The sequence below is a fragment of the Cyrtonyx montezumae genome, unplaced genomic scaffold, assembly GCF_038088225.1.
Source record: "Cyrtonyx montezumae isolate F1298 unplaced genomic scaffold, pur_monq_1.0 scaffold_17, whole genome shotgun sequence".
In the NCBI taxonomy this organism is placed as follows: Eukaryota; Metazoa; Chordata; class Aves; order Galliformes; family Odontophoridae; genus Cyrtonyx; species Cyrtonyx montezumae.
In genome coordinates this window covers 26,207,112-26,225,229 of record NW_027071903.1, presented here as the reverse complement: position 1 = coordinate 26,225,229, position 18,118 = coordinate 26,207,112, and the positions used below count along the sequence as shown (strand labels likewise).

The 18,118-nt window shown below is 40.5% G+C and overlaps 1 protein-coding gene across 1 annotated transcript; it reads right to left on the bottom strand.

Moving 5' to 3' along the window:
* Positions 1 to 9,071: 9,071 nt before the first annotated feature.
* Positions 9,072 to 17,156, bottom strand: DUT (deoxyuridine triphosphatase). Its single transcript, XM_065733897.1, has 6 exons — positions 16,994 to 17,156; positions 16,570 to 16,661; positions 15,548 to 15,592; positions 11,279 to 11,353; positions 10,304 to 10,374; positions 9,072 to 9,444 (listed from the first exon to the last, which is right to left on the bottom strand). Exons 1-6 carry the CDS (start codon positions 17,152 to 17,154, stop codon positions 9,388 to 9,390), a joined length of 501 nt encoding a protein of 166 aa, XP_065589969.1. The 5' UTR covers positions 17,155 to 17,156; the 3' UTR covers positions 9,072 to 9,387.
* Between the last annotated feature and the right edge of the window lie 962 nt (positions 17,157 to 18,118).

Genomic DNA, 18,118 nt, shown 5'->3' with positions numbered 1-18,118 from the left:
GCTTGGCTGGGTGGGTGGGAAGCTGCAAGAGATGTAACTCCCAGACTCTAAGAGATATGCCAGTGCTGGTTTGTTTGTTTTTATCTTTTTATGCTAAATAACTGCAGAAGAAGCAGCTTCCATTTTATGCTTAACGATTTAAGTAAATAAATGCAATATTTCAAACATTTCTTACAGCAAACCAGTACGGCTGTGTCTGAAGCTGTCATAACAAATGCATTTTGTGGCCAAGAAGAACCCACCCAAAATTTACTGTATGAGGTATGAAGCAATAATGGGACACACTGATTCATCAGTTGATGAAACCAGAAGTGCCCAGTGTTGCCCAACAGAAGGTTACTCAGGGTTCTAATGAAGTGTTTCTCTTGCATAAAAGGGAACAGATGGAGCCAACCTCATAAGAAATAGAGCTGTGACCTGCTGTGAGCTCCCATTGGGCGAAGCTTCTTTCAGATCTGAGAAATTGTTCCAGCTGAGTCAGAATATTCCTCTGATACCACCGTACTTCTGCAGGCTAGATTTCCAGATCCTGATCTGGGTTGTGGTAGGGCTGTGTTCTACCATTTTTCATCTACTGGCAAGGTACCTTTAGGCCTTGCAAGCTATTGGAAAGCTGACCGCTAGCTGAGGAGCTCTGTTCTATGGACCAACAGAAACATTGCACAAAGTTGTTTTGCCCTTGAGGTTAGTGGTGTATCTCACACTGAGAATCAAGTCTGGTCACCTTCCCAAGTTCTTAGCAACAAGAGAGGTCACAAATCCTCCTGCTGTGCTTTGAGGTGTAACATGCTGTGCTGGCTGCAGAAGTAACTCCTGGTACTGGGGTAAAGTGGAATCTCTTGTACTCCAAGTGAAGAACAAATGCGATGAAGAGGCTCTTGTGAGCTTGCACCAATCTTATATATAGGTTGTAGAGAAAAGAGAGAAAGGCTTCAGTTAACTTAGATGGGTGGAGAATAGGGAAGAAATAGTGACACTATTCTTGGTGACACTTGGCTGACTGACGATTTCTAGATGAATTCTTGCATCTCCTAAGTCTTCGATTCATGCTAAATGTGCTTCTAAACTTGAGCATCTTGGGTAAACAGTACAGTAGGTGGTTGCATACTGCTTATCTTCTGCACTGAAGAAAGCAGAACACCGACATCCACTGCGCTTACTATATACTGATGTAAATGCTTCAGGGTACCTCAGTCTTATGTCCAGAATAAACCTAACTGCTGCAATGGTGCATGCTCCCATTGGGATTCTTGTTGCCTGTCGCCTTGTAAGTAGAGTTACTTGCTCAGTGGTAGATTCCAAGTTCAAAACCAGACTCTTAATAAAGCTTCCAGGAAAGCAATAGCACTGTGAATGTCAGCAGGGCCTTCAGCATCAAAGGCACAGAATAAAATTATAGATGGAAAAGACCTGTTAGGTCATCTACTCAGCCCATCTGCCAATGCAGAGAACAGTCCTGCAATCTGCTTTTTCCCTTCTTTGTCTGTATCAAGCCAAAGGGGTTTCCATTGGTTCCCTTGGGAAACTATGACATAGCAGACTAGCTCTTGCCCTTAGGAGTAACTATGAGTTTGTGAAATAACAGAGGCTTTCTAAGTTTCAATTAGATGGAGGAAAGGAACTCTGAGAAAAGGACCCTTAGTCTTATGACTATACTGTATCTCAGATATAATTCTTGATTAATCATTTTTTGTGTACAGATCATATGAGGATAAGTGTCCCACCCTACAGCTGTCTCATTCAGTAATTATTCCTCAGACAGATTTTGTCATCTTTGAGTAGTAAGTAGTGCACAAATCCTGAACAATTCCATTTCACTTGGCAAAACGTCAGAATTTGCCATAACTCATGTTTGAAGTATTCTGCCAGACTCTTACACCTTTTAATTGTGCTGAAGTCCTTTGGAAGTAAGTAATCTGATGTCCCAGAAACCCATAAGAAGTCATTCCAAAATATTTTCTTGAAAAACACTCAACAGATGTTTACTGAAATCAACTCCATCTATACATGGAGATTTATGTTTTCATTCAAATTCCCCTTGCTTCCACTGTTGATAAGTCATAATTTTTTTGTGTCTTTATCTCTTGCTAGGAAATGCTTCTGGCCAAATCTGTGAAGTCCCTTTTTGACCTCAGGTATTGGGCATTAAATGACAGAATCAACTCTTTTTGAAAGGGGAAAAAAAAATACTTCTCTAGCTATTAAAACAAGTAACTCCTGACGTTTGTTGGAAATCTTTTTATTTATAAACTGTTGAAGCTGACTGTGGAGATAGTGCTAAAAGACTAGCACTACCCTCATCGTTTTGATGAGAGATATATTTGTTTGACAGTCTGCAGCCACTGAAAATCGTATTCAGCATGTACTCTAACGTAAAAAACAGCTGCAGAGCTTTGGAAGGCTATGATTAGTATCTTTTTTTGCCTGTTTGAGTTGTACTCCACAAAATGAGCAAGGATTCAGAAAAAGCTGTTGTCTGACTGTCCCTTTGGTTGTGGGGATGGGGGGGAATTTGAATACACCAAATATCCTTGTTAGCAGTTGGACATAATTTCCCTTTGTTTATTATTTGCAGAGGGCTCTGTGTAATGCAGTAATATAATAGGAAAGCTTTGCCAGCAACAGACTTCAGGAACATGCACAGGCCACTGAGACTATGTAATGTACTTAATTATGGGTCAGCATTAGAACAGGCAACTATGATGCAGTTGTAACAAAAAGGTTTCCCCTGGGCCGTTGGCACATCCTTTAGCGGACTAAACCAGAAGTTTAGCTCTTAGGTCTAATTTTTGTTCTGAATGACTAATTTGTAAGCATTCTTTCTTCGTGTTGGCTACACAGAACTTTATCTACTGTTCTTCACTGTTCATGAGAAGTGATTTTCATGTATTTCAAGTAACTATTCAAACATTTTTAACCCTGCTTGCTAGCTGATGGTGCACCTGGAAAATGAAAGTGCGGCAAAACAGAAGGTAAAGACCAGAAAGTAAGATAAAAGGCATGAGGGGGACCCAAGGGATTATGTCACAGCTAGGTAGCCCTAGTTTCACTGTTATACCGATCTGTGACTTGTGGCACTTCATGCTGACAGTTCAAATGTAATGGTGGCTGGTGGAATAACCCATTTGATGGGCAGATGTTGCTAGCAAACAGCTTTATCAGTGCACAATTGTTTTGTAGCACCCCAACACCGGGATAAAGGTGACAGACAACTAAGACTGGCTTTGCATGAATTTCCAAATGCCAGTTTGGACAGACACTATTCCTCTTTTCACCCAGATGTTCTACTATTTTGGCAGCTCCTCAGAGTTTCCTGGAGTAATTGCAAATGAGTAATGGTTTTTTCATTTAGCTTGTATGCAATCCTGGCACCACTGACCAACTGATCACTTTCTTAATGTGAACGTAGATATGCCATCTGAGCATTGAATGGTAAACTTTAGGAGTAAAGGGTCACAGGCGGTGTCCAGTGCATTGTCATTGTTACTGATCTGTGCCAACAACTTTAAAAATCAGCTTTACTAGCAGGAAATGATAAATAAATAAATAGGCAGGTCCTGCTGGTAAGCAGGGGCCCACAAACAGATAGGAATGAGGAAAAAATCATAATCTTCTTGTAGGAATCAAAGAAGTTCTGCTGTTCTATAAATGCTAAGCATTTCAAAGGCCTTCCAAATAAAAACAAATGCAAACAGAGGCGCCTCTCCCACACAGCAAACTTCCAGCCTGCTTAGAATACAGTGGTGAGTTTGCCTAGGTTTTCTTGTTCTATGGGTCAGTCTTACTCAGCTGGCATTTGGGAAGATGAAGTTTGGAAGTTCTATGCATGTGGCCTGGAGTGGGACACAATCTATGTCACACTTCCAGAAATAACAGAAATATGAAGTCCTCTTTACAGCTTCTCTTTGCTAGAAAACAATAAAATGATGTAGAGTGCTGCACTTGAGTGAGGAACAATGTTCTGATGCAAACAGTTGCTGCCTTTCCAGGGCAGCGTGTTGGCTTTTCGTTTGGCAGCACTCCAACAGGCAGTAAGTCTTATGCTCCGTTACTAATGGAATTGATACGGTTAATATTAGAACAAAAATACCTCACCACGGTGATGAGTGGGAGCCCTCGCTCCATTTATACACAGCTCTGTCTTCCTCTCCTTGTCAAGAGAGCCTCCAATTCTGTGCTGTCAGCTCCACAATTTCCTGGCTTTGTCACAGTTCCTTTTCCAGTTTTCCCACATTGTCAGCGCTTTAAAGGAAGTTGAGAAGAAAGGTAAGAATATAACTGAAATTTCATATTTCCATCCCCCTCACAGATCTCTTTTTCTTTGCTGCCAGCCTATGTACTGCTATGATGGACAGAATAAAAGCTGTACTGCAGAATATGGATGGCCTGAATTACTTACAATGGTCCTGACATTTTGGCTCACAGGTAACTTCTACCTGGAAGTGAAACTATAGGAAAGCAAGACCTGCATTTTGTCTGCTACTATGAAAACCTGTCAGGTGAGCTCCCCTGATGTTATCTTAAGGGAAAGTACCTGTAATTTGACAGCAATTGAAGTGCAAGGTGGCACAAGCAGGAAGATTACAGTCAGGAGCAAGGTGTTTCAGCAAGACAGTAGTGGGTACTAGGTGCTCTCTAGACTCAGCACACACAATCAACTTAGTTGCAAAGGAAGGGAAGAAGTTTCCTTCCAACTAGGACGCGCAGCTATTTTGTCTTGGCCACTTGGAGACAACCTCTCGGACTAGCTAGGAATCCGTAAACCACAAAACACTCATGCTAAAAGAATCTGGCTAAAGATACTACTTTTGTGGCTGTTGTTTTTGTTTTTTTCCCTTTTACAAAACAAATTCCTTTGCAGTAATCAATAGTAATCAAGAGAGAACTTTCTTCAGTTCAAGGATATCACCTTTAAATGCTAAGGCTACAAACAATACTAGTACAAAACTTCTATTTCTGTTAAAATATGTGCTATATAAATATTTTGTAAAAAGATGATGATTAATAGTAATATTTTGTGACATCATGAAGAAAAGCAAACTCTATGGAAAAATAAGCAAGTGTACATAAATAGCTCACATTTGTTTAATTAAGCATATTTTTTCATTTTAAAAACAGTAGTTAATTTCTGGATGGTGGCTCTCAAATTATAAAATTAATTTGTCAAGTTCTCAGACCTGGCAGGGCAAAAGGTTTTCTTGCTGTGTTATAGCAGAAGGGGAAAAGCATAACTTCTTCAGTTAAAGAGCTAAATAACTACACAGTTAATGGAGAGAAAATGTAGGAAAATAATTACTTTAATTCACTTCAGACCTGATCCTGCAACCTTTAACCATGCAATGACAGACATTCTTAGCCCAGCAGCAGAGCCAAATTTACACTTTGCAGAATAACATCCTTACTGAGCGAGGGATTGCCAAGGAGCTGTTAGTGAGGGAAGTGCCCTGTGCGCCAGTTCCAGAAATCAGTAAGGCAGTACAGTCTGCCCTATATTTCCAGACTTTTGGTACCTTACATAACTAGGTACAAAATATGCAGTTTTATTTCTGATTCTTTTCTTTGGAAGTGCAGTCATGTGCAATCAGGTGGAATAAGTGTGCTGATAATTTTCCTTCAGAAACTGCAATGATTAGCGATGTGGACACTTTTCTCTGTAGGCAGAAACCATGAGGCACTGAAGCAAGCATTCACTTTTCTTGCACTTGAGGTCACAAATTTATGCAAGTCAAAAATGTTGAGCCTGCCAAAAACATCATGCTACACTCCACCAAATAAAAGGACACTGTTATTCTTACAAGGAAAGGTTTGACAGGACAGGAAATAGGCAGGGTCATAGAAGTTTACTTAATACTGAAACTTATTTAACCATCTTTAAGCCAAAATACAATATTATTTTTTTCATGTATTTGCATATATATACTGGGGGGTGGGGGAAGATGAACACAAGAAGCAAGCTATTACAAGAGTTAACAGCCAATACAGAAGCTAGGGAGCTTTAACAAAAAGTCATGTAACTGTTAGTATACATCACTTGTCTCTACTGGGTTAACAAGCATTAACGAAGTTTTAACATGTATCCTGAAATTGCAGCACGAGGAATCAGATTTAGAGAATCCAATGCAGTTTACCAAGCTATATGCTACTTTCATAACAATTCAATCTTTAAGTAAACTGCATTCCTCTTAAAGGAATGGAGGAAGAGCAGAATGAATATGAAAGATAGGAAAAATGTTGCTGTTCATTACAATTTTCCATTTTTGTTGAAACACAGCAGGAGAGCAAAGCCACAGGCTTCTCTACTGCTCTTGCATGCCAGGAAGGATTATGCAAACACTTGAAACCACCCAAATCTTATTTAAATTTTAGTCATTGTTCCTCCTTTAATGGTTATACTTTTGCCTGCTTTCACTCAAACATTGCTGCATCTTGCTTTCCGCCAGCTTAGTCCCAATGGGAGTCATCAACTCTTAATTACAGATGAACAGATCTCTGAAAAATACCTCTGGAAAAGAGTAGGAAAAAAAAAGGCAAACCTTAAGTGCCATCTAGTGGCTGCTTATTAAAAAACATTGAATCAAAAAAATTCTCAACATGCCACAGAGTAACATAACTAGCTGAAATGAAGAGGTGTTTGAATTCACAACCAGCAAAGACCTGGTAAATAACCAGGAAAAGGACTAAAGATAAACAGCACCTTTACAGTAACTCTTTAGATTTTTGGCCTTAATTGGAGAGCTCAAATTTTGAGGAATGGCAGTAATCACCTGCTCCTCCACCACCCTCAGCAGCTCGTCAGAATCTGTATCCTTCCAAGTTGTCCTGTGCATTTTAGTTAAAACCTGAATGCTGAACCCTTTCACATCTCAAAATGGAAGCCAAACCACAGGGGTGAATATAGATCCAAATATCTAAATTCACGTTAGCTTTTTCCACCCAAATAATTCACTTTGGAGTTGAAGGCCAGATTTTTCTCCATCCATGTTTGTAACAAGTCAAATTAAAGAAAAGAAAGAAGGCAGATTTTTAGCTAGTCATGTCCTTTTTCTCTCCCTGCAGAAAATAGCCATTTTCTGCTGCAGACAGGGATTCCTCCCCCAGATATTTTCCAATATAAAAGCTCCACGTTCCAAGGAGACAGCTGTATAATTCCTCAAATTTTAGACAACTCTTCTTGGAGATGTGTTCCTTCTACAAATAAGCAGTAATTACAGCATAAACTTAAATAGCTGTGTTTGAATTTGTTTGGTGATAATGGGGAGCAGCCCAACAGCATATTGATGGTCTTTCTATGTAGATATATGTATTTTTCTTGCGTAGCATTTTTACTTTCAAGCTGCTTCAGAACTTTGAATTTTCTTCAGTCTTATGCATACAGGGAGCCCTGGGAATCACTCCTCAGTGAGATTCTGGAGAAAAGAACCTGTACTGATAGATGCTTTTGATGCGAGACTTGATGCGTGTCAGTTTCTAGCTACTCTGTCTACTGTCATCCAGTCAATGACATACCAAGCCAGCTTTATTCTGAATCACAAAACTGATACACAACTATTTAATTTAGGTATGCTAGATCTCAGATAAAGTAATGAACAGCATCAATGTATCTCTCAGTCCTTTCTTCCTTCTGCTAATACAAAAATTCTTAAAACATGCTGGATTTTAATTATAACAGGAACAAACGTGCTCAGTCAAGCACACAAGTAGTGTTTATCTTTGCTACTCATACTGAAGGAATTACTAGGCTTTATTACACTAGTACAGTGGTTTCATGTATATGGGAAGTTCAGTGCAGCAGTGAGCTTGAAAGCATTTCTACTGATTCAGATAGGTGTGTTTGTTTTCCAAGACTCCTAATGGCAAGGACCTTGCACTAGTTTTAAAATAGTTCTAAATAAAAATGCTTTTCAAAATAAGCAAGACATTTCTCATAAAGACACTTACCAGCCTCTATGTTGAGAAAACACAGCATGGATCAATACATTTACTGTTGTGTTTATTCCTCATGCATTTTTGCTTCTCAGATTGGTCTTTGCTAGAAAAGGCATGTTTCTTCTTCTCCTCACAGTCTAGAATATCATTTTTATTCAAAATTTTAAATTAATTTTTTCCAAGTTACAGCAAATAAAGCTTAATTTTATTATTGTAGGTTGCTGCCTCCAGTGAGATCATCCTGTATCTATAGGATTTAAACTACTGTGTATCCCTTGCTTTTTTTTTTTTTTTTCTAGGAGAGAAGAGAAGCAGCAAAACTTACTCTCTAACTCCAGCAAGAACTGGGTTTACAGAAAAAGATTTATTCTTATTTTAAGACATTTAAACCATTTTCGGTAACTGAAGATCCTTTCTGGCAGATTATATAATGGAAGATGCTTAGGGCCAAGATCATTTGTCCCACAGATTTAGAACCTTATTACTTTGATGTGGTTCTCACTCACAACAGCCCGGCACGGGAAGCCTGAAAGGCTTTAAGGGAAGAAAAGCACTGCTGGGCAGGTAATGCACATAAAGGGAAAGGTTTTTACCCTGGTCAAAGATGGATGTAGTTGCAGCTTCACCGTGCCAAGTCAAAGTAATAACTATGCTCAAAGGAATCAGAATGCTGCCATATTGCTTTTTATTTTCCAGCTCTTTAGGGTAGTGGGACAACATATATAATGTGCCAAACTTTCGTAATGACCAGTGGTAGATAAGGATGCAAAACAAGGACTAAAAACTACTAACTCAAGACTACCAAGGAGAGAATTCTGTGAACATCTGGGTCTACACAAACCCTTCTACCTTGCCACTGGTATTCGTTCCAAAAGTATTTTGTTAACTGATCAAAACGGGTGAAGTACTCCAACTGGAGAAAAAGTTTGATGCTGAGTCATCAAAGCAGCATGCTCTTCCATACAGGACCTTATTCATGAACGTTGAACAACAGCAAGTTTCATAACATTTATTTATTAATTGGAGTTGTAATATTTACTTTACACACCATATTCCCTGCTCTTTATGTAGCGAGCTGAAAAAATGGCTGTTTGAGAACCAAATAAGGATCAAAGTTAAGAACATTACCCTTGAGAAGAAACAATTTCTGACAGGTCATAGAAGATGCAACATTGATATCTTCACCTTATTCTGATTTAGGAGTCACAGTAGGAAGTCGTATCAATACATATATCATTGCTAACTCTGTACAAAGTAAGCTCTCAGAAAAAAAACCCCAAACATACAAATGAAAGCTTGCTTTAGGAGATTAACATAAACAAATATTATTAATGAGGACAAAATATTAAAAAAAAAACCCAAAAGTAATGGACCGAGTCAATCAAAATATTACATCTAATTCAAATGAAAATTTAGAAGTAGAACAATGAAAAAGCCATAGAAAGCCCATTCAAATAATTTTCAATTCTTTCCAGTAGAACCAAAGCCACCTTCACCACGTTCTGTATCATCTAGAGCCTGAAAGACATCAATTATAATAAGCTTGTTTAGAGTTTTAACTTGCCTTCAATTCCTAGTAACAGATATCATTTATCACAGAGGATAGTGCATTTACAAGGGCTGCCCTGAAAGTTATGCCTGCTATTATGTTGGCTCATGACATCAGAGGCAGATGTTGGTGATACAGCAGTAAATACTGAACCTTCTCACCAATATACCATTACATTTTGTTGCCATGTGACAGATGGCAGCAAGGGGCACTCTGACAAAGAGCACCTCAGCACTGTGAGGCAGTGGGTGGTGCATTTCAGAAGCAGTGACAGCAGGTCATTCTGCTGTTGCAGAGTTTTATTCATTGCTGGCAAAAATGAGTAACAAGTGGTGATAACTACGTTGAAAAATAATTTTTTGTAGCTGAGAATCTGCTCTGTCAAACAGTATTACTGTGCTCTTTGTATCCATTGTAGTTTCCACAGAAATATATAGGAGGCATTACTTTCAGAGTGGCCTATATACTTGGCTTCTCACAGTAGGTCAGAACTGTCAGTAACTCAAGCTAAACCAAAACATTTTAGGAGTCAGTTTTCAGTGCCTTCTGTAAGTTTAAACAAATCCCACACTGACAGACAACTACTCCTAGCATACACTGAAGCATTTCTCATCTGCTTGTTACCTCTGAAAAACTTGGAAATCAAAAATCAGATCATGCATGGAAAGCACAAAGGATTTCATACAAAACATAACAGAATTACTGCTTGATAGTTGAAATAGTCTTAAAGCGAAGTATTTACCTAAAGCAGAAATTTCATCTATATACAACTATGTTACACTACTAATTCTTGGATAAAAAGGGAAACATTTCCCTTTGGCAACTTACTTGAACTTCTTCAAGCTCAGGATAGAAAATGCGTTCACAGATGAGCTGGGCAATTCTATCTCCTTTCTTAACTACAAAGAAGTTAAATTATTATTATTTCCTTAAAACAAACAAACAAACCGTGTGAAGTTCAGATAATCCCTCTCTAAGTTTCAGAATGTAACAAATTAAATACTTACTTGAAATACAGTTAAGCATTCACAGGATAACAGGCTATAATAAACTTGTGCTCTGCCCTTTTAAATGAAGTTCCAGCAGCAACACCAGCTCAAGGGACCTTCCCTCATTCCTGCTGCTATACTGTGGCATCCTAAGCATTGTTATGCATAAATACTGCAGAGACTCTGACAGCTGCTTGAATGATGCAGCTCCCTTGAGGATTTGATCCAGAAACTTGTTCCCCTAGGGCATTCTATATTCTAATACCTGGGGACTCTATGACTCTATGATCCTATGGAATAAAAAAATTGAACTGATAGAAGAAAATCTTTGAATAGTGTACAATTTGATTCACAGAACTTTTTTAAGAAGCTTGTGCTGTGGAGCTGCAGAAGTTGTAAAAGCACTGGCAATAATATAACTGGGTCGTAGGGCTTAAACCTGTGCGTTTGGAAAGGGAGAGCATGAGGGAAAAACGTTATCTTTTATTATTCATGTTTCTCAGAATCACCAAGGAGTTTTTATCTCAAAATTGTTTATTGCTGAGAAAGAAAGAATCCAAATATGAAGTTGCACTTCAGTAAAGGTCATGAATCTAAAGATCAGCTAAGTAGCTCTTTTCTGCACACTACTTCATTTACTAGGAATACAAACTTTTCAGATTTCCTTAATAAGACATAATTAAGTTGCCAAGATTTTGTTTACTGGAAAAATGGTCTCAGATAAAAGTGCCATTTCACAGGCTTTTAAAGAAAAAATAGATTTTCATTTCCAATCAGATGTCTAAAAACAGACTTTGCTTAGCTTAACACTTACCTTCAAAAGCCTCCTTGCCAAAGTTGAAGAGTACAACACCAATGTTTCCCCTGTAATCCTCATCAATAACGCCAGCTGATATATGGAAGGATTAAAAGGGATATCCAATTAATAAATGTTGTCAGTATTTTAAACAATCCAGGCTTGGATTGGTAACGACTGCAGTATCTCATGCTGGTATACCTTATACTGCTCATGCCCAAATTCCAAAGCATATATTCTGAAGTCTGCTTACATAAATACTAAAATTACATGTCCTTCCTGAACATTCCAGACACCTCACACACAACACAGTAGTACCCATAGAGATTATAAACGCCAAAGACAATTGTAGTATGACTATGTCTTGAACTTTTATTACTGAACATATATACTTAAGAATAGAAAATTGAGGACTTTTCTTAGTTTCCTCAGTTGTGTGAAAATATTGCACTATACCCCGTTCCTAACATTACCATATATCTCTGCACTTGTAGAAGTAGCAATTTTTATTTATTAGACCAGGCACCAGTTCATTAAGTGCCAATTATGTAATGATCTTGCTGCAAATGCTGAAGTGCTCTGAAGATGACTACTGAGCACCCCTCTCCATATCCAATATGGGTTAACAGATATGTTATATGTAAAAAGAGCTTGAGCACCACTGAATCTTGCCAAATGACTTCAATAAAACATGGCTCCTCTGTAGGAGTAGGCAGTACACTTTTTTTTTTTTTTGCCAAAAAAGAAAGATGCAATTAAAAGCTAGCTTTTGTATTTAGCAGCAGCATCTACAAGGAATTCTAGACCTTAGCACTGCTCTCTGAAAAAGCTGTGGCCCACTTTTACTTCCTTTCATTTGAGAAATTTTAAATTACTTTGTAATTGTCACTTCAGAATTCAGGCTTCCCTTTTTGCTTCAGCAAGGTCACCACTGAGGTGGATGATCTAGCCCCCAAAAATGAAATGAAAGATAGGTTAGCTCTCTAGGAATAGAAAACTGTGTGATACTCAAGATGGAAAAGACTGATTAATATTTCAGTGGCCAAACTGAAGTCAGCAGCATTAAGTCACTTGTATTATTCACTAGAGGGAGAAAAACTTTCACTAAGCATTCCAATTTTGTAAGCTTAGCTATAAAGTAAACTACACTCATAATGAATCTACAGATTGCTTCGGACTTGTTTTCTAGCAGACAAGAACTGCACTTCCCACACACTCCTGAGGATGAAAGCTTTCCAGATGATACAGAGAGGAAGGATAATCTTCCTCAGCTGTACATTTAATATAAACAGAACTTGCAGTCAGATTTGAAACTATGTAGTAGGAAATAATTTAAAAAAAACTCTTAAGGCCAAAAGCACTAGTCTAAATGCTGTGCTGACTGGCTGAAATACTTCCAAAGTTACAATCATTTCAAATTCTGGTAAAATTTTGTGAAATTAATTGCCTTCCAAACATTTTCTCTTTATATATTATATTCACATGGTCTTACTGAATTCAACCACTGCCACCAGCTAGACTTTGAGTTTAAACTACACTGTTTTTATTACAGAATATATGATCCAGAAGGACCCCACCAGAAATTCATTGTATCGGGCACACTGGCAAAAGGTGGTAACAAAGTTTTCTCTCTTGATACTCTGTTATTCCAGAACAACAAGTTGCAAGAAGTATATACACTGCTGTGTACCAAGACTCTTTTCTAAAAGACATGTACTGGGTGGAAATCATCTAAGTCAGTTTTGGAAAAATTGTGCATTAGAACTGGCAGTTTGACATATGGTCTTACTCTGTCAGAAGTTTGGCATGTCATTTGTTGGGAAAGCATCCACACCTAGCAGATGTGAATTCTGGATGTGCTCTTGCATGATCCCATACTGACCCTATTTTTCTGACCCTATGATCCACAGGACTTCTTATCATGCATTTATCATGCATTTATCATACAATAACCCCATGCAATGCTATAGGCTTGGGGCAGAATGGCTTGAAGAATGTAGAGAGGAAAAGGACCTGGGGGTGTTGGTTGATGCTCGGCTCAACATGAGCCGGCAGTGTGCCCAGGTGGCTAAGAAGGCCAACAGCATCCTGGCCTGTATTAGAAATAGTGTAGCCAGCAGGAGCAGGGAGGTGATCATCCCCCTGTACTCAGCTCTGGTACGGCCGCACCTCGAGTACTGTGTTCAGTTTTGGGCCCCTCACTACAAGAAGGACATTGAGGCCCTGGAGCGTGTTCAGAGAAGGGCAACAAAACTGGTGAGGGGCCTGGAGCACAAGTCTTATGAGGAGCGGCTGAGGGAGCTGGGATTGTTTAGTCTGGAGAAGAGGAGGCTCAGAGGAGACCTTATTGCACTCTACCACTTCCTGAAGGGGGGTTGTGGTGAGGAGGGGGTAGGCCTCTTCTCCCTGATAAGTAATGACAGGACGAGAGGGAATGGCCACAAGTTGCGCCAGGGAAGATTTAGATTAGACCTCAGGAAGCATTTCTTTTCTGAAAGAGTGGTCAGGCACTGGAATGGCCTGCCTAGGGAGGTGGTTGAGGCACCATCCCTAGCGCTGTTCAAGAAGCGTTTAGATGAGGTGCTAAAGGACTTAATTTAGTAGTTGGGTAGAGATAGTGATAGGAGGATGGTTGGACTAGATGATCTTATAGGTCCTTTCCAACCTTATGAACTTATGAACTTATGAACTTATTTTTCCTTAAATGGATAATGGCCTTCATTGTGACAGAAGTACTTGGGTGGTACAATTAAAATGGCATTATAACTGTTTTGATTTCCTGAAGTCCTCTACTATCAGTAATAATATTACTCGCGATTTTTAAGCTGTTTTTTTTTTTTTGACAAATTGAACTTAAGTTATCCTGCTAAGCACTGTTTATTTCCTTCAAGAATGTCCTAGTCTAACTTTCAGATTGAAAAGACTGAATAGAAGTGTAGCAGAAATGCTAAGTCACAACCTGAAGCAGTGATTGAGCACCTGGTGGGAGGGCAGGGCCAACCCAAGGGAGCTCAGGTGCATGCTGTGCAATAAATCTGAGTGACCAGAAGGAGTAGAGCCAGGATCCACCCCTTCCCAGCCCTGCATTTAAGGGTTGGCAGTGGGGACCAGGGGATCTTGCTGGAGATCCCTGTGTACCTGAGGCCCTGTAAGGGTAAGCAGATTTTCTTCCTTTGTTTCTGTGCCCATGCCTGCTGCATTTGGGGCTAATCTTTGCTTGTTGTGGCCATAACCCTGCTACACAGTTACTCTTGCAATGCTTTCCATTGTGTTATAGCATTACAAGAGAATATATTTTTTTCATAATAATTAAAAGGAGTTTTAGAGGTGTCATTTTTAAGAACCACACTATGGTAGATCGTGTATACTATAATGTCTCAGGTATAGAACAGAGAAGTTTTGATTCCCATCTTAGTGCTTTTTGGTGGTTTTTTTTTTTGCTTTTCAGGAAAGCCTAAAACACCTGTGTGCAATAGACCTAAAATAATCTATTCTGATATAATGTAAAGCCTGAATAATGTAAAGCTGGCATAGGTGTTCCCCTCTAACCTTTGATATCAGAAGTATGTTGTAGATGTAGCCAGACTTTCTTATGCCACAAAGTAGGCCCAGTAAAGCAGTTCTGCAGCAGTTCTAAGTTTACTTGGAATTGCCTTTGCTTGATGGCTAGTTTGGCACCAGAGGATTAAGTGACCATCCTTAAGATCCAGAGCCCTGCCTGTAAGCAAATATGTGTCTAACTGTCTTTGGAAGTAACTGAGAATTTCTATCAAGCTTATTGAAAAGCTCAAAGTATATTAAAAAACATCTTATTCAAAACAGCTGTTGCTCGTCGCAATAAAAAAAAACCACCAGACTGGTAGAAAGTGTGTTCTTGGTTTTACTTTCAGACTTATTAATTAATGTACATGGTTAGAGGTGGAATTCTATATGCCTTGATTTAATTAATTCATATCTTAAAGCAGGCTGAAAAGAATCACACAGCTCTTTAGAGAAAATGGAAACAAACAGTAAAAATAATCTTCAAAGCCTAAATCAAAATAAAGTATTGCCCGACAAACTAACAAGAACATTATAAGGTTATTATAGAAAAATCATTAATAGCATTTTATAATTCATCAAGTTTTAGACTATGATTTGCTGAGTCTCTAGGATACTGATCAGTTATCTCCTTTTGCCAGACAACTAGTGAAGCTAGCGTTTTACACCTATTAAAACACGAACTTAAGGTATTTTACAATCAAGATTTATAACATTATATTAAAAATTGGAAAAAAAAAATCTTACCACCAACATCTATGAAGTGCTTTGCAGCTAAACCAGAACGTGGTGCTAGAAAACAGAATCACAGAATTTAAAATAAACCAGTAAGTTAAGTGCAATACTCTTTTAAAATATTTATAGGCTAGTGTGTTTGTACAAAGTTGTGATAGCAAGAACTGTTCCCATGGCCTATCTAAACTAAATGTGATTTTACAGGAATGGCTATGAATGCTGTTGTATATACAAACAAAACCAGCTGCTACAGCCTACAAGAAAATTGGCATCTTTATAAGATAAAAATCCGCCCTTGATTAGACCACCAAATATAAAACAGATTGCTTCTGTTCTATATTTGCTTCAAAGAATGCTGGAGTTTGTTGTCATTCCACTGTCCTGGACTAGTCTCAAAAGGCTACTCTGGCAATCCATTCTAGTTATGATGGAAAACATTATTTGACAACAATTTACTAAGAACATTGCATACGGATAAATTATGTACAGGTTTTTTAATATTCCTTGGCCTGCTTTGAACACGTTACTCTCTTCAAAATTTAATTTGTTTAGGATAACATACATGAATAAACACTCTCGTTATACGAAAGAACACAGCAAATCTGAGCATTTTCCTTCTCTGGGGTAGAATATCTTCAAAGGCTCTGTCCACTGCTGTCACTGAAAGCAGTCTGTTATGTGAATTCTTTTACCTCAGGACTAATTTTTAAACAATCAGTTATATTTTCCATACATCCCTCACCTACTGGTCTTTACTGTTTTAATTCTAAAACTGCAGGGGAGTAACCAATGATCACATCGCCTATAAAGCTGTATGCGGGATACAAAAATGTTCTAGCTAATCAAATTCTTCATTGTGATAGTCAAAGTCAAACTTGGCCATTTAATAAATGTCTGGCATGAGGCTTAATAGATCACATAGGCATGTGAGCTTTTGTGTACGTAGAATAACTGCAAGCGAAATCTAAATGAAAAGATCATGTCAGACCTCTCTGCTCTGCCTTCACAGCCTTTTTGATGACCTGCTTGCTTACCTACTCGGCCATAGCACCCAGAAGGAAGCGCGATCTGAATGTCAGTTTTCACCACGGCCTTTTCCATCGGTGGAATCACACAGTCATAGGCACTGCGTGGTAGGAAGAAACGCTAGTTTATACACAATGCTTAAAAAATAACCGTTAAGTTCTGTGTCTAAAGGTACAAAGTTACTCAGAATTACTCCTGCTGGGATGTGAGAGCATGACTTGCTGTGGAGCTTATCACGCAAGAAACGTTTGCAGGCTGACAAGACCTAACGCAGGTCCTTACGGGTGAGAGATTCCCATTTTCACAGCGCTAACTGCACGGTGTCATTTGGATAGCGTAATCCCGAGACCGCTACTCCTATCTGCTTTTAATTGGTGAGAGAAAGCATGCAAGCTTAGCCTGAAATCAACGCGGGCGCGGCTCCTCCCTCACCTGTACAAGTCGTAGCCCGCGGCCCGAGCAGAGCCCTTGGATGGAGCGCGGGCGTTGTCGGACAGCTTGGTGAAGCGGAGCCGCACAGAGGGCTCCTCGGCCACACAGCCCTTCTGCTTCTTGCTGGGGGACGGCTGCAAGACGGCCTCGGAGCACGGCATGGCTGTGTGAGGGAGGAAGGCGGGAAAGGAGCAACGCCGCGTGAAAAAAGCGCGCGAGACGGCGGCAGCGTCCACTGCGAACGGAGGGGAACCGCGCTCCGCGCACCCCTGCCGCTACGAATGGCCTCGCCCGAGCCCTCCCCAGCTTCCCGAGGGCCCTCCCGCCCGGCGGAGCTCGGGGCAGAGCGAAGGCGGGGTCCGCTCTTCTCCCCCACCCCCTTACTGCGCCAGTGGAGCCGTAGCTGCTGTCCGAGGTGGCGGGCGCGGCTGAAGGTGGCCGTCATGCGGACAGCGGAACGCGTCAGCGCGGCTGTGCCTCTCGCCGCTGTCCGGCGGGGACGGCTTCCCAGGGCGCAGCGGGGCTGGGCCCCTACTACCGTCACTACGCCCGGGCTGTACCTGCCATGAGGCGCGGGGCGGGTCCCGGCAGCCGCACGAAGGCGCGGGGCGCCCCGGCAGGAGGAGCTGCGGGGCCGGGCGGACCCCGCGGGGCTCGCACCGTTGCCGGGGGAAGTGATAGCGGCTGCACGGCGGGAGGAGCCAGGCGTGGGGGGGAGGAAGTGAGCGGCTGTCGCGGCCGCTTCGGCTCCGCAGGGACGTAGCGCTGCCGTCCCGGGGGAGGGTGTAGGTAGGGGAACCTGCTTGCCTTCAGCGCTGCCCATGTGTCTCAGCGTATGCAGCGCTCTTGTCAGATTTAGTGGCGTTTAGTTGTGGTAATCGCTGATAAAGCCCTGATCTCTGCTGTGTGCTGGCTGCCCCCCAGTCTGGCCTTGGGCACCTCCAGGGACGGGGCACATACAGCTCTGGGCAGCAGTGTCTTCACCTCACCACCCTCTGAGTAAAGTGCTTCTCCCTGACATCAAACCTCGGTCTCCCCTCTTTTAGTCTGAAGCCATTCCCCTTTGTCTTATTGCTATCTATAAAAGGTCGCTTTCCTTCCTGCATATAAACTCCTTTCAAGTAC

Coding starts and splice junctions, on each gene's coding strand:
- DUT (XM_065733897.1), bottom strand. CDS start 17,154: ATGCCGTGCTCCGAGGCCGTCTTGCAGCCGTCCCCCAGCAAGAAGCAG. Junction 11,354..15,547: donor GCACTTCATAGATGTTGGTG/GTAAGATTTTTT, acceptor TCCATATATCAG/CTGGCGTTATTGATGAGGAT. Junction 10,375..11,278: donor TGGCAAGGAGGCTTTTGAAG/GTAAGTGTTAAG, acceptor ACTTCTTTGTAG/TTAAGAAAGGAGATAGAATT.